General features: G+C 34.1%; 1 protein-coding gene across 1 annotated transcript in view; it reads left to right on the forward strand.

Moving 5' to 3' along the window:
* Positions 1-26,890, forward strand: part of ADAM32 (ADAM metallopeptidase domain 32) — a 190,698-nt gene that overhangs the window by 31,315 nt on the left and 132,493 nt on the right. The window contains exons 8-11 of the mRNA XM_041751039.1: positions 7,068-7,136; positions 10,827-10,898; positions 11,095-11,261; positions 23,063-23,144. Of these exons, the coding sequence (XP_041606973.1) occupies positions 7,068-7,136; positions 10,827-10,898; positions 11,095-11,261; positions 23,063-23,144 (390 nt within the window). The remainder of the gene's footprint in view (positions 1-7,067; positions 7,137-10,826; positions 10,899-11,094; positions 11,262-23,062; positions 23,145-26,890) is intronic.

Below are 26,890 nucleotides of genomic sequence, written 5' to 3' on the forward strand. Positions count from 1 at the left end.
CGGTCTTTCTTTAAAAAATTTATTTATTTATTTATTCATGACAGAGAGAGAGAGAAAGAGAGACAGGCAGAGGGAGAAACAGGCTCCGTGCAGGGAGCCTGATGTGGGACTTGATCCTTGGTCTCTAGGATCACACCCCGGGCTGAAGTGGTGCTAAACCACTGGGCCACTGGAGCTGCCCAGGTCTTATTTTTTTAAATCCATTCCCTTACCCTATGTCTTTTGATTGAAGCATTTAGTCTACTTACATATAAGGTTATTATTGGTAGATAGTTACTTACTGCCATTTTGTTAATTGTTTTCTGATTGATTTTTTAGTTCCTCTTTGTTTCTTCTTCTCTTGCTCTCCTGCCTTTGTGATTTGATGACTTTTTTGTGTTATGCATAGATTCTTTTGTCTTTATTTTATTGTGTATCTATTATAGATTTTTGGTGTGTGATTACCATGAGGTTCATATATAACATATGTATATAGCCAGCTTTTTAAAGTTAATGATCTCTTTATTTCGAATACATTAAGCACTACATTTTTATTCCTTCTCCATGTTCTATGTATTTGATTTCATATTTTCATCTCTTATTTTTGCTTAGCTAAGTATTGTAGATATAGTTGATTTTTTTGCTTTTGTCTTTTCACCTTCATACTAACTTTATAAATGTTTGATCCACTACCTTTACTTTATGTTTACTTTTACCAGTGAGATTTTACTTTCATAATTTTCCTACTTCTAGATAATGACTTTCTCTTTTCTACTTAAATAAGTCCCTTTGACATTTCTTATAAGGCTGGTTTAGTGTGATGAACTTCATTAACCATTGTCTGGGAAACTCTTTCTCTCTCCTTCAATTCTAATGAAAGCCCTGCTGATAAAGTGTTCTTGTTTGTAGGTTTTTTTTCCATTCAGCACTTTGGATATATCATGACAATCCCTTCTGGCCTGAAATGTTTCTGCTAAAAGATCATCTGATGCGTTTATGGGTGTTCCCTTGTATGTAACTAGTTAATTTTCTCTTGCTGCTTTTAAGATTCTCTATTTTTATTTTTTTACATTTCAATTATTATCTTGCTATTGATCTTCTTGGGTTCATCTTGTTTGGTCTTCTCAGTGCTTCTTAAACCTGAAAATCTGTTTCCTTCTCCTAATAAGGGAAGTTTTAAGTTATTATATCTTCAGATAAGTATTCTGCCTGTTTCCTTTCTCTTCTACTTCTGAAACACCTATAATAAAAATGTTAGTATGCTTAATATCATCCTAGAAATCCCTTAAATTATTCTTTTTAACACTATTTTTTTCTTTTTGCTGGTCAGCCTGAGAGCTTTCCATTACCCTGTCTTCTGGATCACTGATCCATTCATTCTTCTGCATCCTCTAATCTGTTGTTGATTTCTCTAGTGTATTTTTCTTTCAAATGTTGTATTCTTCAGCTCTGGTTGTTTTTTATTTAAATATTTTATATCTCTTTGTTAAAGTTCTTTGTGTTCATCCAGTTTTCTCCAAGTTTAGTTATCAGATTTATGACTATCACTTTGAATGCTATCAGATAGATTGCTTATCTCCATTTTGCTTAGTTCTTTCTCAAGGTTTGTCTTATTCTTTCAATTGGAACATATTCCTCTGTGTCCTTATTTTGTTTGACTCTGTGTTTCTGTCTATATTATCAGGCAGATCAGCTATGGTTCCTTTTCTGAAGGTGTAGCCTTATATAGAAGGTATCCTATGGGGCACAGAGCACAGTTTTCCCTCATCACTGGAATGAAGCACTCTAGGGATGTCCCCTGTTTGAGGTGTGTGTGCCCTTCTGTTGTGACTATGCTATAGCTGCTATGGGTGGTTTGATGGGCAGGGATAGCCCCTGGTGTTATTGGCTGCAAGACCAAATCACAATTGTTGCTGTTGCACTGATGGGCACGGCTGCCCTCTGCCCTCCTGTCAGGCAAGAGCTGCTTTGGAGGGCCTTGTCCTGATCAAGCCACCGACTAGGTGTATTAAGTTGGTAGTCAATTTGGGGGCTGTTGGTCCTGGCCAGGTAGTATGCCTGTTGGATGTGATAGAGCAAGACTATCTTGGAGGAGTGCCTGCCAGAGTGGATGGATTAGACAAGGCCAGTCCTCAAGGGGACCCTGGGATGGGGTGAGCAATGCTAATTAGGTAAATGGAAAGTATCAGAACTGGTACCCACCAATGTTGGGCTAGCTAGACAGATGGAAGGTGAGAAAAATAGCTCATACCAGGTTTTCTGTTCTTAGAGAAAGTTTTTATAAATCTCTATCGCTCTGACATACACACCTAATATTAGTCAGTAAATCTTCATCTATGTCCCAGGTACTTTTCAAACAGTTGCCTCTGTGCTAGGCCTCCGAGTGAGTGAATATGTGCATAGGCTCTTTAAAAGCATAGTCTCAGTCTCCTATAGCCTTCCTACACTCCTTGAATTAAACCCTGCTGATTTTTAAAGCCATATGAGGAAGGCTTGTCTTTCCGCTGCAGTCCTCCAAGTGCAGGGAGTACCTAATGTGGATCTTGAACGCTTGCTCTTCAGGGAGGTGTAGACCTGTGATATACCTCATGCTTGTGGTTTGAAGCACCAGGGATATGAGTCCAAACAGACTATGTCTTAGTGCCTCCTATCCTTATTGCTGTGGCTTTTTCTTTATAACTTTAGCTATGGAAGAGCTGTTCTCTAGTCTTCAGGTCATTCTCAGAGGTAGTTAATTTCTGTATAGTTGCAGCCTTGTATCCATGAGGGGACCTGAGCTCAGGACCCTCCTACTTTTTCATCTTGATCGGGATCCTCTGTGCATTTGCTTTTTAATCATATGGGGAAAAAGAGGAATTAGAAACCAAAAATATAGTAATATTGGCTCCTGTATTTACCAGAGTAGTTACTTTTACTATGTTCTTTATTTCTTTGTATTTCTTTGAGTTATTGTCTAGTGTAATTTCATTTTGGATTAAAGGACTGCCTTTGTTATTTCTTGTAGGGTAGTGTATTATTTTGTTAGGACCATCATAACACAGTACCATGGACCAGGTGGTTTAAACACTAAATTATTTTATCGTAGTTCTGAAGGTAGAGGTCTGAGATCAAGGTGTTTGCAGGTTTGGTTTCTTCTGAGACCTCTCTCAGCATGTAGATGATCATCTTTTCTCTGTCTTCACGTGGCCTTCCCTCTGTATCTGTCTTTATCCTTATTTCCTCTTATAAAGAACCAGTCATATTAGGCTCGCTCTAATGACCTGATTTAATTACCTTTTTAAAGGCCCTATCTCTAAATACGTTGTATGCTGAGGCACTGGTGGTTAGGATTACAATGTATGAATTTTGAAAGGAGACGATTTAGCTCATTACATGTCTAAGCAACTACTTCCTCAGTTTTTGTTTAACTGGAGTATCTTAATATCCTCTTCACTCCTGAAGATTAGTTTTGTCAGATTTGGAATTCTTGATTGTCAGAGGATTCTTGGTTGATAGTTTTTCTTTCAGCATTTTAAATATCATCCCACTGCTTCTAGCTTCCCATGGTTCCTAATGAGAAATTGGTTGTCAGTATTATTGAAGATCATTAGTTCATGATGAGTTGCTTGTATCTTGCTGCTTTCAAAACTCTCTCTTAACAGTGGCTTTTGACATTTTTACTATGTGTGTTGGTGCGGATCTTTTTGAATTTATCCTACTTGGAGGTTTTTTGAGCTCCTTGGATGTATAGACTTACGTATTTCATCAAATTAGGGGAGTTTTCACCCATCACTTCAAATTTTCTTTCTGCTCCTTTCTCTTTCTCCTGTTCTTGGGAGCCCTGTTATGCATATTTGGCATTCTTGATGGTGTTCCTCAAATCTCTTAGACTCTGTTTTTTTTATTCCTTTTTTATTCTACTCCTCAGACTGGATAACCTCAATTTGCTTTGACATTTGCTGATTCTGCTGCCTGAACATTCAACCATGCCATTGAATTCTTCTGGTGAATGTTTGTTATTGTGTTTAAAGCTTTGGGATTTTCCTCTTTTTCAAAATTTCTATATTTTAATTGATATTCTCTACTTGGTGAGGCATCATTCTTCTCGTTTTCTTTAATTCTTTGTCTATGGTTTCCCTTAGCTATTTGAGCATCTTTGTCTAGTAAATCCAGTGTTTGGGCTTCCTTAAGAGACAGTTCCATTTCTTTTTTTCCTTTGAGTGAACCATACTTTCTTGTCTCTTTGCATGCTTCATAATTTTTATTGAAAATTGGATATTTTAAATATCATGAAGTGGTAGCTCTAGAAATCAGACTTCTCTCCTTTTCACTATTTATCACTGTTGCTTGTTATGGGTTGTAGTTGTTTGTTTAGTGATTTTTCTAAACTATTTTTTATTATAGACTATGATTTATCTCTGAAGTCTGTTTTCCATTCATGGTTAGCTAATGATTTGGCAGAGATTTCCTTAAATGCCTGAAGCCAACAAAAGGACAAGAACAACAGTAACAACAAACTCTTCTGTTTGTTTTTTTCCAGATTGCCTTTGTGTTTTAACATTTCTCCAATGTTTCTCCTTGTCATTTAGAAGTATGCCTTAGCCTTTACTCTTTCTTGCCCAGTGCCTGAAGATTCAACCAGAGGAGAAAGCTTAGTGTCTTTTCAAGTCTTTTCTGAGCATGCATCTAGCCCTGTGTATGGGTAATCTAGATTTCCTGGTATATGCAAGAGCTTTTCAAACCTTTATTCCCACAAATATCTCTTTTCCCACCCAGTCACTTCTTTCACAGGCCTCTATTTTGCCTTTTGTTTGTCCCATCTTGGGCTGCCGCTAGTTACTTGGTTTTGGATACTTTTGACAAACACTACCTGAGTATTCACTTCAACTCTGTGAAAGTTCCAGGATGGAGGAATCAGAGGCAAACCTTGAGCCAATCCTTCAGGAACTACCAGATAGCTCAAAACACACAACCATAATTCTTTGAGAAAAAATTTGGTATTGCCCCCTTTGATACTAGCAAGACACATCAGAAGCAGGGCCACCATCCTCATGGCCACCACTGAGCCAGGGAGTGGGGATACAGTAATAGGTAGGTAAGTTCCAATATTGTAGCATTATCTTTCAGAAATTCAGCAGTTTGTTTCTTCATGAAGTACTCTTTAGTTTTGGCTTGGATTTGGGTGTAAATAAGCCACTTATTTCTTATTATCTACCAGGCCGGCTCAGGCTTATATATATTGTGTATAAATAGGGTTCTAAGTGCAGGAATGGCAGTGTGTAAGCTTTCCAGACTCAGACCTGGCCTACCAAAACTTCCTCTGCATTTTTTGGTTAATGTAAGTTACAAGGCCCAACCCATAATGAAATGAGACAAAATACATTCATCTTTTGGTGCGAAGCCCTGCAAAATCATATTGCAAAGACGTTGATATAAGAAGGAGTGAAAAATGTAAGCATTTTTTCTGTCTTCCACACTAAATAATTTGTAGAGCAGAAGTTAAATTTATTTCTTATATGCAGATAAAATAGATGGTTAGATAATGCTTATTGTTTTATTTATTTTACACAAACTGTAAACAGTAGATCTAATGAGTAATACATTATCACTTATAGTATGTAATATAACTACATAGTATAATAATAACATAGCATATAACTAATATTCTTATTACTTGAGTCCATTGCTATGAAGCTTAAAGCACAATATATTGATGTTAACTGACTATAACAAGCAGACAACTTAGCATATCCTGTAAATGCTGTGGTAAAATGGATTAAAGATTTAAAAGGTAAACTGAAACCATAAAACTCCTGGAAGAGAACATGGGAAAACTTTTTGATATTAATCTGGGCAATGATTTTTTAGATATGACACCAGAAGCACAGGTAACAAAAGTAAAATAAACAAATATGACTATATCAAATTAATAAATCTTTCTTTGCACAGCAAAAGTCAACAAAATAAAAAGGCAGCCTGCAGAGTGAGAGAAAATTCTTGCAACTCATGTACCTGAAAAGAGGTTAATATTCAGTATATATAAGAAACTCATACAATTCAATAGCAAGAATAAACAATGAGATTTAAAAATGGCAAAGGACCCAAATAGGCATTTTTCTAAAGAAGGCATACAGATGGCCATCAAATGTATGAAAGGTGTTCAACATCACTAATCATCAAGGGAATGCAAATCAAAATCACAAGGAAATATCACCTCACACCTATTAGGATGGCTGTTACCAAAAAGATAACAAGTGTTGGTGAGGCTGTGAGAAAAGGGACCTTTTGTGCACTGTTGATGGGAATGCAAATTATTGTAGCCACTGTGGAAAAGAATATGGAGGATCCTCAAAAAATTAAAAATGAACTACCTATGATCCAGAAATTTTCCTTTGGGTATATATCCATAGAAATGAAATTATTATCTTGAAGAGATACCTGTACTCATGTATCTTGAGAGTATATATATATATATATCATATATATAATGTAATATAATATAATATATAATATATATATTTATACAGTGGAATATTCAGCCTTGAAAAAGAAGGAAATCTTCCCATTTATGACAGCATGGATTAACCTAGAGGATGTTATGCTAAGGGAAATAAGCCACACACAGAAAGACAAATACTACACAATCTCACTTATATGTGGAATCTAAAATAGTCCTAGAGGCAAAGAGCAAAATGGTAGTTGCCAGGAGCTGAGGACAAGAAATGGGGAAATGTTGGTCAAATGGTACAAAGTTTCAGTTATGCAAGGTAAGTAACTTTTGGAGATTAGATATACAATACTAGGATTATAGTTAACAAAATTGTATTGTAAACTTGTAATTTGCTGAGTGTTGATCTTCTGTGTGCTCATCATGCACACACAAAAAAGAAAATGGTAGCTATATGAGGTGAATATGTTAATTAGCCTGATTATGGCAATTATTTTACAATTCATGTGTATATCAAAATATCAGATCTTTTACTTTAAATATATATGATTTTTCTTTGTCAGTTATACCTCAATAAAGTGGGAAAATAATTTTAAAGGTTCAGAATAAATAATTTATGAAAATTTTATATGCTTATAAGTGCTCTTTTTCTCTTTCCCAGCCAGAATCAGCTGTTCCAGATTTAATTCCTCTTTATTTAGAAATGCATATTGTGGTGGATAAAGCTTTGGTATGTATTTTTATTTTTCTTTGCTTTTACATATTTGGTATGAATGCATAATTATCCCTACCTAGAAAGGAACTTAAAATTTCCAATATTTTTACATATCATAGGGAGAACAGTGGAAAATTTTGCAAACTGAAAAACCAAATACTCAAAATTACATATTTCTATCAGAAATGTTTTACTTGAAATCTTTACATAAAAATCCTGAAGAACAACATGATTTTTATGCTTGTACTTCCCATCTATAGGAACTCTCTCCATCTACAATATTTTTGATGGTGACATTTGTTTTGGATGAAAGTCTTTCAGCTTTTAGCAGTATGTAGCCTAGGGAATGTTTTGCCCTCTAAAGTATTTATTGGCACAAAAGTGTTGACAGTATGAGAACTGCTTATATTGAGATTTTTTTTCTTAAGCAGTTTTTAAAGATTCACCTGTTCTAGTGCATCCAGTCAGGTGTGGCTTTATTTCCTCTAGATTTCAGAGACTTCAGAAAATAGGGGTAAAAATCTATTTTCCAGGTTTGTTCTGATGATAAGGGTTTAATTGTCATGCCTCTGGAATACTACAGAGAATGTGAATCAAACACATTATCAATTCTATTTGTAGAGCTTGTCAGGAAAGCCAGAGATGACATTCAGAGACAGGTAGGATTTAGAGAAGAATATGAAAATACTCGGTTTATTAGAATATAGGAGAAAAGGACAAAGGGAACATTTAAGAGAAAATTAAGATTTTTATAATAATGGCGGCTAGATTTCCAGACGATATTCCAGATTATAAAAATCCTTGTTTTTTTCAGAATTATGTTACAAACTTTGAAAGTTGTTTTAAAAGCTTCTTGTCGGGATCCCTGGGTGGCGCAGCGGTTTGGCGCCTGCCTTTGGCCCAGGGCGCGATCCTGGAGACCCGGGATCGAATCCCACATCAGGCTCCCGGTGCATGGAGCCTGCTTCTCCCTCTGCCTGTGTCTCTGCCTCTCTCTCTCTCTCTGTGACTATCATAAATAAATAAATAAAAAAAAAAAAAAAAAAAAAAAAAAAAGCTTCTTGTCCAAATTTCCAGGCTTGCCAGCCATGTGATATTTATTAAACATCCTTTTCTATATTTTTATACATATTTACATATTATATAATAAAATAAACATTGAGCCCACTGTGGCATCTATGTTACTAGATGCTGGGCATATAAAGAGGAACAGTGAAAGTATCTTCAGTGTCTTCACAAATTTTAAATCTAGTGAATTCAGTGCTATCTCGAGGGAAGCATATGGTAGTATAAAAACACAGTCCAGTGGTGGAGAAAGGCATGGAAACACATAGCTTAGGGTATGTTAAGGTAGGTTAGAGTAGTATAGGCTAGTTAGTATAGGCTAGTTAGTTAGGGTAGTATAAAAGCATGTAAGTAGGTGTTTTATTATTATTCATGTGTGGTGGGGCCAACAGGTCAGGAGATGAAATTGCTATTGGAGAGATAGTTTGTTATGCACAGTTCCCAAGAGGAGAGAATATGGCACATTCTGCAGAAGCCATATGGGGAAGTAGATAAGGAGACAGAGGGAGCAAGGGGAAAACATGAGCAGGAGACCTGATTATGATTTCTGTGGAAAAGAACAGGTGAGGCAAAGTAAACAGATTTAGGGTTGGCTAGCTTGAACAATTTCAGTGGATTCTGGGATGTAGGGGTTGTCTCTAGTTGTCTGATACCTGCCTCTTAGGTGTTTAGGACAAGGGAATAATGGCCTGGGGTGTGAGATCCTGATAAAGGAGATGGTTGGGGAATGGTTTGTGGGTTAGTTAATTTGGATAATGAGGTGAAGGTAGGGCCAGGGAAGACTTGGTGAAAAACTTTTCCTTGCAAAGACAATAAATATGAGAGAAGGTTTTTTTTTTTTTTTAAAACAACAACAAAACTGCAAGTTTGATTGATTAATACATGGAGTTGAAGAAGGAAAATGGAAAGAGATAAATTGAAAAACTGATACTATGTTTGGATTTTATCCTGAAGGTAATAAAGAATCATTAAAAAGATTTTAAACAGGGGAGTGATATGTTTTCATTTTAGAATCATCATTTTTGTAATAGTGTAGGGACTAGATTGCTGATGGGATAATTGGAGGCATTTAAGAGACTGTTCCAGTAATCAAGGTGAACATTTATAAATCAATAGTAGTTAATAATAGAACAAAAGCAATTATAAAAGTTACTGATGAGGTTGAATTAGAAGGACTTAAATTGATTTGATTTCTTCATTAACTTAATAAATTTACTAAGCATCATGTGGATGCCAGTTACTATTCTACTTATTGAGGATACAGGTGTGAACACAACAGAAAAAGTTCTGTTCTTATGGAACATACAGTATCATGAATGTGGGAGGTCATAGGTAATAATACCATTAATTAAAGTAGTAGAAAGGTAAGTAGGACCAGATTTTTGAGGGAGAATGATGTTTTAGGTATATTTAATTTGAGGGTCCTGTGGAACATGCAAGTGGTGCTATACTTTAGAGAGATGGTTTATAAGTTTTTTTTTTAATTTTTATTTATTTATGATAGTCACACAGAGAGAGAGAGAGAGAGAGAGGCAGAGACACAGGCAGAGGGAGAAGCAGGCTCCATGCAGGGAGCCCGATGTGGGATTCGATCCCGGGTCTCCGGGATCGCGCCCTGGGCCAAAGGCAGGCGCTAAACCACTGCGCCACCCAGGGATCCCAGAGAGATGGTTTATAGGTACGGAATTTGACATTGGCACATTCCACAAGCTTATTTAGATTTCAGCAGTTAATGTGTGAGTGTGTAAAGTTTCGTGCAGTAATATCACATATGTAGCCTTGTATAATCATTGTCACAATCAAGACACTGAATAGAACCATCACTATAAGACTTTCTGACATTATTTCTTTATAGTCACATCCATTTCTCCCTACTTCCCTGTACTTGACCTCTGGCAGTCACTAATCTATTCTCCATTCCTTGGTTTCAGGAATATTGCATACATTTATCTTGTAGTATATATCCTTTGGGGATTTTTTTAATACTCAGCATAATTTTCTTAAAGTTTATCCAAGCTGTTTCATATATCAATGGTTTAGTTAGTTCCTTTTTATTAATGATCAGTGTTCCATGGTGTGAGTGTACCACAGTGTGTGTAATCAGTTAACCACTGAAAGACATTGCAGCTTTGGGGTAAAAGAAATAAAACTGTTATGAACATTTTTTAATAAGATTATTGTGAGCATAGTTTTTATTTCTTTAGGATAAATGCCCAGGAGTGTGGGGCTCCTGGGTGGCTCAGTCAGTTAGGTGTCCGTCTTATGATTTGGCTCAGGTCTCATGGGTTGAAGACTCTCTCCTTCTGCCCCTGCCCGCTAATTCTGCTCATGATCTCTCTCTCAAATCTTAAAAACAAAAAACACAAATCCCAGGTGTGCAATTGGTTGGTCATATGGTAAATATATTTGTTTTGAAAGAAGCTGCTAAACTTTCCAGGGTGGGTGTTTGATTTTATCTTTTCACAAGCGTATATGAGTGATCCAGTTTATGCTTCTTTTTAAAATTTATTAATAACTATCTTATTTTGAACTGTTCTAACCCCAAAGCATCCTCAAAGTTCTGAGAGTGGATGGAAAGCGTGTCTCAAACATAATACATAACAGATTGTATTTAAATTTAAAATTAATTTTGTTTTTCAGTATGATTACCTGGGCTCTGATAGCATGATAGTAACAAATAAAGTCATTGAAATTGTTGGCCTGGTAAATTCAGTAAGTATTTTCCTTTTCATACTAGTTAGAAAAATGTATACTAGTTTTGAAATTATAATTTGCATTAACTTGGCATCTCTAAAGAGTGAAATTTGTACAGACTGAGTGTGGATTTGTCAAAGCATTGAATTAATTTCTTGGTTATTGTAAAATAACAAAGATTCATTTTTCATGTGTTTATCCCTTTTGTTTTTAGATGTTTGCCCAATTTAAAGTTACTGTTGTGCTGTCATCGTTGGAGTTGTGGTCAGATAAAAATAAGATTTCTACAGTTGGTGAGGCAGATGAAGTACTGCATAGATTTTTAGAATGGAAAAAGTTCTATCTTACTCTAAGGCCTCATGATACTGCATATCTATTCATGTAAGAATAATGTTTCATTATCTTTAGAAAACAAAGATCTGTGATAATGATGTAGCTTAATTTAGGGATTAATTTAGGGATTAATTTAGGGAATTTTTATTCATTGGTGACTATTGATACATTATGTGCTTCATTCATCCCTTAATTTAGGGATTAATTTAGGGAATTTTTATTCATTGGTGACTATTGATACATTATGTGCTTCATTCAGGCCTCGTATTCTCTTTCAGGTTGTCAGTTAAAAAAAGCTTGCTAAAATTTATTTCTGTGCTTATTAGTTTTTTACTAATGAGGAGATTGACATTTCTAGAGGTAAAACAATTTCAGGATTCTTCGGTTTAGTGGTATCGTCTGGTTTGAACTCACAGGTTTTAACATTAGAACCCATAATCTTAACCACTACCTAAAAAATGGGATTTATTTTATGGAGTTTATATGGAGTTTATATTTTTGTTATGAAGTTTTGATCAAAGGCTTAGGAAAGTAGGTTAAAAATAATTTATCCTGGGCAGCCGGGTGGCTCAGCGGTTTAGCGCCACCTTCAGCCCAGGGCCTGATCCTGGGGACCCGGGATCAAGTCCCACGTTGGGCTCTCTGCATGGAGCCTGCTTCTCCCTCTGCTGTGTCTCTGCCTCTCTCTCTCTCTCTCTTTCTCTCTGTCTCTCATGAATAAATAAATAAAATCTTTTAAAAAAATTTATCCTAATCAATTTCCTGCATTATTTTTAAGTAATAATTTTCTTTTTTTGTTTTGTTCTAGTTTTTGTTATGGGAAATTTCAAGTATAACAGAAGCTGAGAAAGTAAAATAATGAATCCTTATGTACCTTGCATATCCATAAAACAATTGTCAACTTCTGCTTAACTCTTCTTTTTCTCACCCCCTGAAACTCAGTTATTTTTAAGAAAGTCCTATGTGTCATATTATTTAATTACTTATCTCTGAAAGATAAGGATTCTTTAAAAAGTATTCACAATATCATTATCACACCTAAAAAATGGCAATTCCTTAAAGTCGTCATTGTTTAGTCAGGGTTCAAATTTTTCATATTGTCTAAAATATTTTATATATTACAATTGGTTGGTTCAAGTCTACATCCATGCAAAGTCCACACATTGCATTCATTTGATATGTCTCTTAGTCTCTTTACATCTGTGGGTTTCATCTCTGTCACATTTTCTTCCCAGTTTATTTGTTGAATAAATAAATACAACTTTTCTAATGATCAATTATAACTATATATTTTTAATTGAACTCATATAAAATTATGTAGCAATTGTAATTCACAATATCTTTCAACAAATCTGTATATACATATTAAGTTGGTATGTCAGTATTTCCTTTGCAAGTGTGAGATTAAAATTTTTCCCACATCTCTGCCAGCAATAAGTGTCATTTCTCTTTCCATTTTTACCAGTCTGATTAACTAATGTCGGTCTTATTTATTTATTTATTTATTTATTTATTTATTTATTTATTTATTGTTAAGTTTTAGTTTCAGTTAACATACAGTGTTACATTAGTTTCAGGGGTACCATATAGTGATTCAACACTTACATACAACACCCAGTGCTCATCACAATTGTACTCCTCAATCCTCAGCACCTATTTAACCCATCCCCTCACCTACCTCCCCTCTGATAACTATCATTTTGTTCTCTATAGTTAAGAATCTGTTTCTTGGTTTGCTTCTCAATTTTCTTCCCTACGCTCATTTATTTTGCTTTACAAATCCCACATATGAGTGAAATCATATGGTATTTGTCTTTCTCTGATTGACTTATTTCACTTAATGTAAAATTCTCAAGCTCCATCCATATCATCATCGCAAATGGCAAGATTTCATTCTTTTTTATGGCTGAGTAATATTCAGTTGTATACGTATATACCACTACTTCTTTATCCATTAATCTGTCAGTAGACACTTGAGCTGTTTCCATAATTTGCCTGTTGTACATAATGTTATAAATATTGGGGCACATGTATCCCTTTGAATTAGTATTTTTGTATTCTTTGGGTAAATAGTGCAATTGCTGAATCATAGGGTAGTCCTATTTTTACCGTTTTGAGGAACCTCCATACTGTTTTCCACAGTGGCTGCACCAGTTCACATTCTCACCAACAGTGCAAGAGGGTTCCTCTTTCTTCACATCCTCACCAATTCCTGTTTCTTGTGTAGTTGATGTTAGCCATTCTGACAGGTGGGGGAGGATATCTCATTGTAATTTTGATTTGTGGCGTTGAGCAACTTTTTATATGTCTGTTGGTCCTCTGTATGTCTTCTTTGGAAAAATGTCTATTCATGGTTGATTGGCCCTTTAATAGCACAGGACCAAATCCCCATTGTATTCAACTATACTGAAGGCAAATGTGATTCAACCACAACAGTGGGGCACACACAATACACACAGGGGACACCTTTGAAGTGCTTGGTTCTGGTGAACAGGAGATGTGCTGCAGGGCACCACAGGACTGCTTCTTCATAAGGCCACTACTTTCAAGATTAGGAGACATAACTGACTTTCCTAATAGACAGGAACAAACACAGAAGACAAAATGAGGAAACAGAGCAATATGTCCCAAATGAAAGAACAGGACAAAACCACAGCAGATGAGCTAAATGAAACAGAGGTAACCTATAAACCTGATAAAGAATTCAAAGTAATGATCATAAAGATACCTGCTGGACTTAATAAATAGTGGAAGCTCACAGTGAGACCTTCAATAAAGAGATAGAAAATATATAATCAGAGATGAGGAACTCAAGAACTGAAATTAAAAATACACTAGAAGGAATCAATGTCATATTAGAGGAAGCAGAAGAAAGGATCAGTGATCTGGAAGACAAACTAAAGGAAAGTAACCAAATTGAACTGAAAAAGAAAAAAGAATAATAAATGAGAATAGATTAAAGGAACTCAGTAACATTATCAAATGTAATAAGCTTTGAATTATAGGAATCCCAGAAGAGAGAGGAAAGGAGACAAAATTTTTTATGTATTGTTGCATTTGGTTTGCTAATATTTTGTTGTAGAAAATTTCTGCGATACTTGTAGAAATAATAGCTGGAAATTAATACTAAATAAAGAATAACACATATGGACAGACGTAAAGGAAGAAATTGACAGTAATACAATAAAAATAGGGGACTTTAATGCCTCATTTATTTCAACAGACCAATTATTGAGACATAAAATCAACAAGGAAACAGTGGTTTGAGTTACACACTGGACTAGTTGGATCTAACAGATACATTCAAAACATTCCATCTAAAAAAGGTAAAATAGGGGATCCCTGGGTGGCACAGTGGTTTGGCACCTGCCTTTGGCCCAGGGCGTGATCCTGGAGACCCGTGATCGAATCCCACTTCGGGCTCCCGGTGCATGGAGCCTGCTTCTCCCTCTGCCTGTGTCTCTGCCTCTCCCTCTCTCTCTCGCTCTGTGTGGGACTATCATAAATTAAAAAAAATAATAAAGTTAAAAAAATAAAAATAAAAAAGGTAAAATACACATTCAGGTGCACATGGAAACTTCTCCAGAATATATCACATGTAAAGCCACAAAACTATTCTCAATACATTAAAAAAATATTGAAATCATATCATGTGTCTTTTCTGACCACAATAGTATGAAACTAGAAATCAATCACAAAAAATCTGGAAAGAGTACAAATACATGAAGGCTAAAATATCATGCTAATAAACAGTCAGCCAAGATCAAAGGAAAAAAATGTATGGAGACAAAACAAAATAGCTCAGAATCTTTGAGATGCAAGAAAACCTATAGCAATACAGGCCTACTCAAGAAGCAAAAAAATCTTCAGTAAGCAACCTAAGTTTTACACATAAAGAAGCTAGAAAAAGAAAAACATTGAAAACCTAAAGCCAGTAGAAGGAGGTGTATAATAAATGTTAGAGGAGAAATAAATGAAATATAAATAAAAAAAATAGAACAGATCAATGAAACCAGGAACTGCTTCTTTGAAAAGATCCAACAAAATTGATAAACCTTTAGCCATTTTCATAAGAAAGAGGACTCAAATAAGTAAAATGATAAAGGAATAAATAACAGCCAACACCATAGAAAAATGAAAGATTATCAGAGAAGGTTATGAAAAATTATATGCTAAAAATTGGACAACCTAGAAGAAATGGATAAATTCCTATAAACATATAATCTTCCACAACTGAATCAGGATGAAATAAAAAATTTGAACGGGCTAACTCCTAGTAATGAATTGACTCAGTAATAAAAAAATAAAAGTCCAGGAATATTTGACTTCACAGGTGAATTCTACCAAACTTTAAACATGAGTTAATACCTATTTTTATCAAACTTTTTGAAAGAATAGAAAAAGGGAAACTTACAAATTTCTTCTAGGGGGCTATCATGACCTTAGAACCAAAACCAAATAAAGACACTATAGAAAAAGAAAACTATAGGCTAATATCTCTGATGAACATGGATGCAAAAATCCTCAACAAAATATTAGCAAACCAAATGCAACAATACATAAAGGCATTCATCATGATAAAATGGAATTTATTCCAGAAATGCAAGAGTGGTTCAATATTTGCAAATCAATGTGATATATCCCATTAAACAAGAGAAAAGTTAAAAACCATAGTTCATGACCATAATTCAGGTATAATGCTAAGTGAAATAAGTTAGTGAAGTGTAAATACTATGTGATTTCACTCATATGTAGAATTTAAGAAACAAAACCAGTGAATAAAGAAAAAAAGGGACTGACTCTCATACAGAGAACAAACTGGTGGTTGTCAGTAGGGAGGTGGGTAGTGGAGTGGGTGAAACAGAGAAGGTAAATATATACCTATTATGAAGGGCACTGAGAAATGTATAGAATTGTTGAATTATTATACTGTACACCTGAAACTAATAAAATACTGTATGTTAACCTTACTTGAATAATAATAAAAAAACATCTCTTTCTATAATTGCTTTAAACATAAATGGACTAACTTCTGCAATCAAAAGACAGAGTGGCTGAATGTATAAAAAATAAGACACATCTTTGCAGTGCCTACAGTGTACTCACTTCATACATAAGGAGGCACACGTGCTAAAAGTGAAGTGATAAAACCAGGCAGAAATTCAAAAAGGAAACAATGGTCTTAACATATTAGATAAGATGGATTTGACATGTACAGAATATTTATTTATTTATTTATTTATTTATTTATTTATTTATTTATTTATTTATTTGAGAAAGAGAGTGAGTAGGAGCAGAGGGAAGGGTAGAAGAAGAAAGAGAGGGACAAGCAGTGGGGAGCCTGATGCAGAGCTCCAGCCAGGACTCTGAGATCATGACCTTGAGCCGAAGTCAGATGTTTAACTGACTGAGCCACCCAGGCACCACTACATTACATTTAAAACGAAGAGAATGCATATTCTTCTCAAGGACATGTAGAATATTATCATGGTAGGATCATATGGAAGGACATAAAATAGGTCTTAATAAATTTAAGAAGATTTAAAGCATATCTGGCATCTTTGCTGATCATAAGTGTAGGGAACTAGTAATCAATACAAGAAGAAAACTGGAAAATTCACAGATGTATAGAGCTTAAGCATCATGCTACTGAACAATCAACAGGTCAAAAATACCAAAAGAGAAAGCAAAAAGTACCTTAAAACAGTAAAAGATAATCATTTTGTTTATCTTTTCAAAGAACTAGCTATTGGTTTCCTTGATCTTTTCTATTAAATATTTAGTCTTTATTTCATTTATTTCTGATCTTTATTGTTTCCTTCCTTCTACTAACTTTGAACTTGTTATAATTCATTTAGGTGTAAGGTTAGACTGAGATTTTTCTTGTTTTGACGTGGGTCTGTATTGCCATCAGTTTTCTTCTTAGAACTGCTTTCTCTGAGTTCTTCTGAGTGCCATGGATTTTGGACCATTGTGTTTTCATTTTCATCTGTCTTTGTGCATTTTAAAAAAAGATTTTCTGTTTGATTTCTTTGTTTAGTAGCATGTTATTTAGTCTCTACATGTTTAGTTTTTTCTCATATTGATTTCTAGTGTCATATTATTATGGTCAGAAAAAATGCATGATATAATTTCAGTCTTCTTAAATTTGTTGAGACATTATTTTGTGGCCTAACATGACCTATCTTGGAGCATGCTCCATGTGCACTTGAAAGAATGTATATTCTGCTGGTTTTGTGTGGAATATACTGCATATATATTTGTTAAGTCCATCAGTTCTAATATGTTGTTCAAAGATGCTGTTTTTTTTTTTTTTGGTTTTATGTGTGGATGATCTATTAATAGATGTAAATGAAGTACTAAAGTCCTCTACTATTTCTGCATTACTGTCAATTTCTCCCTTTATATTGGTTAATATTTTCTTTATGTACTTAGATTTTCCAATGTTGAGTACATAGATATTTATAATATTCTCTTATTGGACTGTTTCCTTTTATCATTATGTAATATCTTTGTCTCTTTTTACCATTTTTTTTTCCATTTTTGTTTTAAAGTCTATTTTATCCAATATAAGAATTGCTACTCTGGCTTTTTTCCTCTCCCACTTTGATTTGCACAGAATATCTTTTTTCATCCTTTCACTTTCAGTCTGTATGTCTCTTTAGGCCTAAAGTAAGAGTCTCATAGGCAACATATAGGTAGTTCTTGTTTTTTGCCCATTTTGCCACGCTGTGTCTTAATTGGACCATTTGGATCATTTAAATTTAAAGTAATTATTGACAGATATATACTTTTGCAATTTTAATTGTTTTCTGGTTGTTTTTGTTGTTCTCTGTTCCTTCTTATCTTGATCTCTTTTTGTGATTGATGAGTTTATGTAGTATTATATTTGGCTTTCTTTATTTTATGTGTATCTATTATAGTTTTTGGGTTTATGGTTACCATGATGTTCACATGTAACCTCCTAAGTATTTAATAGTCTGTATTTAAAGTTTATGGTCTTTTTATTTTTTACACCCTCCTTTACATTTTATATGTATGTGGTCATACTTTGTATCTTTTGACTCATAATTTACCTCTAATTATGGCTTTTTTTTCCACTTAAAAAAGTCCCTTTAACATTTATTGTGAGGAGGTTTAAAGGTGATAAAATCCTTTAATTTTTGTTCATCTGGTAAATTCTTTATTTCTCTTTCAATTCTGAATGATGACTTTGCCAGGTAGAGTATGTGGTGTGGACATTTTCATGTTGTTCTTGCTTGGAACTCTTACTTCCTGAACCTGGCTTTCTATTGCCTTTCCAAAGTTAGGGAGGTTTTTACCTATTATTTCAAGTAAGTTTTCTGCTCCTTTCTCTCTCTATTTTCATTCTTGGACTCTAATGATGAAGAGAATGTCTGTTTCCTCTTGATGTCCAGTGGGTCCCTAGACCTATTTTCACTTTTAAAAAATGCCTTTTTCTTTTTGCTGTTCAGCTTGAGTGCTTTCCATGATTCTGTCTTCCAGATCGCTGATCCATTCTTCTACATCTACTAATATACTGTTGGTTCTAGTGTTTTTTAAAATTTATTGTATTCTTTTTTTAAAATTTTTATTTATTTATGATAGTCACACACACACACACACACAGAGATGCAGAGACATAGGCAGAGGGAGAAGCAGGCTCCATGCACCGGGAGCCTGACGTGGGATTCGATCCCGGGTCTCCAGGATCGCGCCCTGGGCCAAAGGCAGGCGCCAAACCACTGCGCCACCCAGGGATCCCAATTTATTGTATTCTTCAAGTCAGATTGATTTTTAAAAAATAACTTTCCTTTTATTGAAGGTATCACTGAGCTTTTCCACTTTTCTGTCCAGTCCAGTGAGCATCTTTGTGATCATTACTTTAAATTCTTTATCAGGCATATTGCTTATCTCTTTTTCATGTAGTTATTTTTCTGATGTCTTGTTCTTTCTTTTGAGCAATTCCCTTGCATCTTCATTTTTCTTGAATTTCTGTATTTGTTTCTATTAATTAGAAAATCTACCTTTCTTAAACTTGGAGGAACGGTCTTGTGTATATTCATCCTTGTATCGACTGTGTGTGCTTGTTGACTTTTCCTGGTCGGAGTTGTGGATGAAGTGGGTTAGGGGCCATGGTGTACTTACTCTATGCTGGAGCTGCTCTGGTAGGATAGCCAGAGCTGAAGTGGGTGTGGGCTGGGGTGGTCTGAGGCTCTACACACAGAGGGTATCCTAATATGACAGCTGAATCTGAAGTGATTGCAAGCTGATGGGCTCCCTGGCAATCTGCACAGTGAGCATCTTGGCAGGACAGCTGAAGTTGAAGTGGGTGCAGGCAAGGTGGTGTCCTAGCTTTCTATACGAAGGGAGTCGTAACAGGATAGCTGAAGCTGAAGTGTATACAAGCCATGGTGTTCTGGGACTCTGCTCAGGCTGGACTGCTGGAGCCAAGATTGGATGCAGACCAGAGGATTCTGGGGTGTTCTGTGCAGAGGGTACCATGGCAGGACAGCTGAAGCTAAAGTGAATGCAATCTGGGGTATTCTGGGATACTCAGGGTGGGAGTGTCCTGGTGAGGCAGCTGGAACCCAGATGTGCATGGGCTGGAGATTTTGGAGGCAGGATAGCTTGGGGCACCCTGTCTTGGGGTGACTGGAGCTGAAGCAGGTGTCAGTTGGAGGACCTCGAGTGTTCTGTGTTGGGAGTGCCTACGAAGCTGTGGGAAGCTGCAGTGGTGTGGGCCTGGATTGTTCTGAGGTGGCTTTTCATGTGTGTTGCCTTGGAATGATGGCTAGAGCTGCAGTGAGCACTGACCAGGGCATCCCTGTGGAACAAGTGAGGCTGGTAGGGTCAGGAACATAGGGCTTACTGAAGTGATAAATGAGCCAGGGCATTTGCACCTTGCTCCCATTCACATGATCAAGGTAGAAGAGAAACATAAACTGTTGCACGTGCCAGCTCCCTTGTCCTCGAGGGAGTTCCAGCAACTCCCCTACCATTTGGTGGATTTCTAGAGCTGGCTCCTTTACGTACTAGTTGCTCTTCTAACCACAGTTGTTTTTTTTTTTTTTCTGTGCCCCAGGGCAGATGAATCTGTTCTGGTCGCTTAGTACTATACCTTTTCAAACGCTGTTCGCTGTTTGCAGTGTTGGATGTGGGTGTTCTCTTCATTACTATGTTTCCTTCTGTCTTGCCATTCTCTCTTGCCTTTCTATCTTTTGTTGTACAGAAGCTATTCAGTTAGCCCTTCTTTTTCAGGAGGAATTGCTCTATAAATAGATGTAGATTTGGTGTGTCTTTGGAGTTGGTAAGATCAGGATCTTACTATGTTGCCATCTTAGACCAGCTCTTCCTATTAGGTATTCTTTAAGCATTCAGGTACATGTCCTTTATAATATATATGATTTCAGAATATTTTCTGGCTGTGAGTTATCTTTTCATTTTCTTAACAGTATTATATTAAAAAGCAGATTTTGATGAATTCATTATTAACAATTTTTATTTTATGAATCATGCTTTTGATATTGTACCTAAAAATATCTTTGCCTTACCCAAGTTTACAGATTACTATATCTTTTCCTAGAAGCCTTATAGTTTTAAGTTTTTCTTATTTAGATTTATTACGCATTTTGAGTTAACTATTGTATATGCTATGAGATATGGAGAATGCCATTTTTTGCATATGAATAATGAATTATTCAGCATCAATTCTTAAAAAGACTATAGTTTCTCCATTTATTTGCTTTTGCACTTTTGTCAAAAATCATTTGACTTTTTATGTAAGAGTCTATTTTTGTTCTATCCTTTTGTTGATAACACACTGCCTTACTTTAGTTTTATAAAAATCATTTAAATCAAGTAGTATAAGTTCTCCAAATGTGTTTTTTCCTTTTGAAAATTGTTTTGGTTATTCTAAGTTTTTGCCTTGCTATGTAAATATTAGATTAAAATTCTCAGTTGCTATAAAATATCTTGCTGGAATGTTGATTGGAACTGCGTAGAGTCTATATAGTAGTTTAGGGGGAACTGATAGCTTAATAACACTAAGTGTTCCAATCAGCCACCTTGGTATATTCTTCCATTTATTTAGATCTTTAATTTCTTTCATCAGTGTTCTGTAGCATATAGTTCTGTCAGTATAGATATATCAGTGCTCTATCAGCATACAGATCTTTCTCACATTATGTTGGCTTTATATCCTAGTATATCATGTCTTTGGTGCAATTTTTTTCTTCTTTTTTGAACACAAAATGGAAAAATACTTATTTTTTAAATTTTTTATTCAAATCTATTTGAATGTTACATATCACTGTAAATTTGAGGTATATAACATGTTAATAAATACATTTGTGTATTATATGATTGCCATTGTAGTAATAAGCACATCTGTCATGTTATATAATTATCATTTCTCTTTTAGTACTTGGAATAATAAAGTTCTAGGCTTCTAGCAGATTTAAAGATTATAATGCAACATTGTTATCTATATCTACTATACTGTGTATTAGATCTCTAGGTCTTATTGACTACTCATTGCATGTTTGTACCCTTAAATAACATTAGCACTATTGTAATGTTTCATTTTACTTTAGTTTCAAATATTTTATTGCTAGTATATAAAAATCAGATTGACTTTATAGTTGACTTTGAAACATGCAAACCTGCTGAACACACTTTGTTCTAGTAGCTTATTTATATACTGTGGGATTTCCTAGGTAGACAATCACATCATCTATAAACAGAGAAGATTATATTCCTTCCTTTCCAATCAAATATCTTTTATTTTATTTTCTTGCCTTATTTAACAGGCTAGGACCTCTAGTATGCTAAATACCAGTGGTGAGAGCAAACATCCTTGCATTTGCACAATCTTTTAGTACACTATCTTGGATTAAAAAAGAATGTGAAGAATACTTTAAACATTGGGGGGGGGGAAGCCAAGGTTGCATGTTAAGAGTGAATACTTGCAAACAAGTGTTTAGATATAGAAAAACAAGGCTTAGATACAGAAAAATATCAGAGACAGAATAAAGGCAGCAGTAGGGAGACAGTGGAATGTGAAGTGAAGTGCAGTTGAAACTGAGGGGATGTTTTAAATTGATAATTGAAACAAGTTTCTTTATATACATCTTGAAATGTTTGCTTTGATGGAGGCTCTAAAGATGGCAGAATATGTTTGGAGTGTCTACATCTTAGTATTTGAGAGTATGACTCTGGATTCAGATTGCCTAAATTCATATCTTTCACTAGCACTTATTAATCATGCTACCTTGAGAAATTTACTTATACGTCTCATCTGATGTATGATTTGTTCAATGGGGATAATAATATTTATTTCACTGGCTTGATTTGAGAATTACGTGGAATAATTTTTATGAAAAATCTCTGATAATGGTGCTATTAATTACATGACAATTTATATGGGCCCTTATTCAAAGCAGACATAATAATGTTAAGTTATGAAACCATAAAGTCATTCTTATGAGAAACTGGTAAGTTTTTCTACAAGAAAATGAACATTTTTAATCCATGTATTAAAACTATTTTTCGTTGTTACTTAGCAAAATACTTTTGATCAAAGTGTTTTGTTCAGAGGCTTTAGTAATCCTAAATAAATATGATGAAAACAGTAAAGCCATAAAAAAACCTGGATCCATTGGATATATTTTAGAAATATGGTGTGCTTAATGAATGTCTTCCAAATTTGAGACAATAAAGATGTATGGAAAGGTTGTACATCAGTTTGCTTCAGACTAGGATTTTATGGACTATAGACTTAATTACTAGCAGCAATTCTCACCTTTGAATTGTCAAAGTTAATTATAAATACATACTTATTTATTTAGGTATAGAGATTATCAAGATTATATGGGAGCCACAATTCCTGGAAAGATGTGTGTTACTCATTATTCTGCTGGAATTGCTTTGGTATGTAATTATTTAATCTTACTATTTAAAAAATTTATACATTTAAAAATCATTCAACATTATAGCAAAGATTTTATACAGTTTTACTTATACTTGCATTGAGAGATTACACTTACTTTCTACTACTGTTAAAAATTTGAAGTGTGTAGAAGGGAGAGTATTTTGTGAAAGTAGAATAAAAATATCAGAAATACACATGTATTCTTTAATATATAGAATAGTGCATCATGAAACATTATGTGTAAAAAATAATTTAAAAAATTTATAAAAATTTATAAAAAATATTTTATAACCCAAATAGATGTTTGCTTGTAGATGTAAAATTGGAATAATAGTCTTACCAATAAAATAACTTCAAAGTGAAAACAATGATTAAACAAAAAGTATGACAGAAATTCTTTAAAATGTTTCAAACCTTCAAAGAGTAAAAGAAATATTTATGTCTCTTTTAAAAATTAATAACATTTATAAATATTTTATATATGTAAAAAATAAATGATACAATTAGATGCATCATTGAAAGAGTAATTGGTTGAGCAATTTTCCCACCCCTATTACTTTTTTAAAAAACAAATTTACAAATTTTTAAAAAACAAATTTAACTAAAAATTATTTTAAATTATAAAATAAAATTTTTAAAGATTTTATTTATTCATTCATGAGAGACACAGAGAGAGGCAGAGACATAGGTAGAGGGAGAAGCAGCCTCCTTGCAGAGAGCCTGATGTGGGACTCCATCCCAGGATCTTGGGATCGTGCCCTGAGCCAAAGGCAGACACTCAACCAGGGGCCCCCTAGGCATCCCTAAAGTATAAAATATGTTATGTCCCCTTTTAAAAGCATATAGAATATATAAGGACATTTGTATAAATTTATGGCATCTCCCCAATCAGGATGTGATAATCACTATTTATATTTTGATTAATATGTATCTTCTATATTGTGTTTTTATCTGTTACTGTGGCTCCTTCTCCTTACATTTTTGTAAAAATGGGATTTTGCAGTGCATATTTTTATTTCTGATACTCTTATTACAAAATTTATGCATGTACAGGGCAAAAATTGTTTTAATTATGAGTATAAAAAGCAAAAGTTAATAGTAATTCTTCCTCATCTTCTTCAAGTAGTCCTATTTAATACTTTATAATTTCTGGTTAAGTTCTTCTTGCAGCTAAATTTATTATTTAAAGTAAATATGCTCTTTGGACGCCTAGATGGCTCAGTGGTTGAGCGTCTGTCTTCAGCTCAGGTGGTGATCCCAGGGACTCGGGATTGAGTCCCACATCGGGCTCCCTGCAAGGAGGCTGCTTCTCCCTCTACCTATGTCTCTGCCTCTCTCTGTGTCTCTCATGAATGAATAAATAAAATCTTTAAAAAATTTATTTTATAATTTAAAATATTTTTAGTTAAATTTGTTTTTTAAAAAAGTAATAGGGTGGGAAAGTTGCTCAACCAATTACTCTTTCAATGATGCATCTAATTGTATCATTTATTTTTTACATATATAAAATATTTATGAATGTTATTGATTTTTAAAAGAGACATAAATATTTCTTTTAAATACTCTGAAGGTTTGAAACATTTTAAAGAATTTCTGTCATACTTTTTGTTTAATCTTTATTTTCACTTTGAAGTTATTTTATTGGTAAGGCTATTATTCCAATTTCACATCTACAAGCAAACACCTATTTGGGTTATAAAATATTTTTAATAAATTTTTATAAATTTTTAAAATTATTTTATATCATTACATATTATATATATACTTTATAGTTGTACATATATGTGCACGATACACATCACATGATCTTATAATTTTGATATTTATATTTTTATTATTCATATCTTATTATTTATATATATATTTTAAGATTTTATTTATTTATTCATGACAGACACACAGAGAGAGGCAGAGACACGGGCAGAGAGAGAAGCAGGCTCCATGCAGGGAGCCCAATATGGGACTCGATCCCAGGACTCCAGGATCATGCCCTGGGTGGAAGGCAGAGGCTCAACTGCTGAGCCACCCGGGCATCCCTTATTATTTATATTATATTGACTTACCTTAGGCAATGCCCATTGATTACTTGCTTTGAAAAATAAGAATTTAAAATAATTGAACACTTCTTATATCCATTGTCAAGATTTATAAAATTTATAACTTATTCTATAAAAACTTTTATACTTTGTCTATAGGTTAATTTAAAAATTAAATTAGTAAATAATATTTTAAATGTGAATACATAAATAATATTAACTCGGGTAAAGAAATAAATATATTATTATGCTAGTAAAGCTTTGATGGTCAAAGGATGACCTTTTAGGCATCAGGATCTAATGGAGATGTTTAATTATTTTTCTCACTTTTTAAACTTTTATCAGTGAAATCACTGCCATAGAAAATTGAATTTTATCTTCCTTTTCTTAGAACGCTTCCTATTTTTATGGAGTATCTCTTGACTATTTTATTTGTTTGTTTCTTTAGTTTCCAGTTTATTTTATTGTTTAGTGTATTATTGTTTTTCTCTTTGAATTGGGTATTATATATTGAGTTCAAGATAAAAGTTTATGTCTTCTTAGGGCTGAATGTAGGCCAGTTCAGAATTCATTTGTAGATCAGACTTTTCTTTCAATGACACTTCTTTCTCTGGCATCCTAGGGTTTATATCCTAAATGTATCAGGTATTCATATTGGCCTTTTAAAAAATTTTATTTCTGGTATAGTTAGTATATAGTTACATTCATTTCAGGTATACAATACAGTGATTGAATAATTCTATTTATTACTTAGTGCTTATCAAGATATGTACTCTTAACCTCCTTACCTGTTTTGCCCATGTCTCCCCACCTCCCCTTCAGTAACCATCAGTTTGTTCTTTATAGTTAGGAGTCTGGTTTTTGGTTTGCTTCTTTTTTCCCCCTTCATTTGTTGTGTTTCTTAAGTTCCTCGTGTGAGTGATATCATATGGTATTTATCTTTCTCTGATTGACTTACTTCATATAGCATTATACCTTCTGGATCTATTCATTAATGTTGTTGCAAATGACATGATTTCATTCTTTTTTTAGCTTCTATTTAAATTCCAGTTAGTTAATATGCAGTATAAAATTACTTTCAGGTGTACAATTTAGTGATTCAGCACTTCCATACAACAGCCGGTCTCATCACAAGTGCCCTCCTAAAGCCCCATCACCTATTTCACCTATCCCCCAACCCACCTCCCCTCTAGTAACCATCAGTTTGTTCTCTGCAGTTGAGAGTCTCTTTCTTGGTTTGCCCCCCTCTCTCTTTTTTCTCCCCTGTGCTCATTTCTTTTGTTTCTTTTACTCATGAATTTTTTCTTTTTATAATTTTCTTCTAATTATTATCTTTTTTACTTAAAGAAATCCCTTTAACATATCTTGTAAGGTCAGTTTAGTGTTGATGAATTCTTTTAACTTTTGTTTGTCTGAGAAACTCTTTGTTTCCTTAGATTCTGAATGATAACTTTGTCAGGGAGAGTATTATTGTTGTAGTTTTCTCCTTTTAGCACTTTTATTATGTATACCACTCCCTTTTGGCCTGTAAGGTTTCTGCTGAAAAATCAGCTGATAGCATTATTATGGGGTTTCTTGTATATAACTAGTTGTTTTGCTTTTGGTACTTTGAAGATTCTCTATTTTTAATCTTTGCCGTTTTACCTATTATGTGTTGTGGTGTGTATTTCCTATGGTTTATTTATTTATTTATTTATTTATTTATTTAT

Source organism: Vulpes lagopus, chromosome 4 (genome assembly GCF_018345385.1).
Source record: "Vulpes lagopus strain Blue_001 chromosome 4, ASM1834538v1, whole genome shotgun sequence".
Lineage (NCBI taxonomy): Eukaryota > Metazoa > Chordata > Mammalia > Carnivora > Canidae > Vulpes > Vulpes lagopus.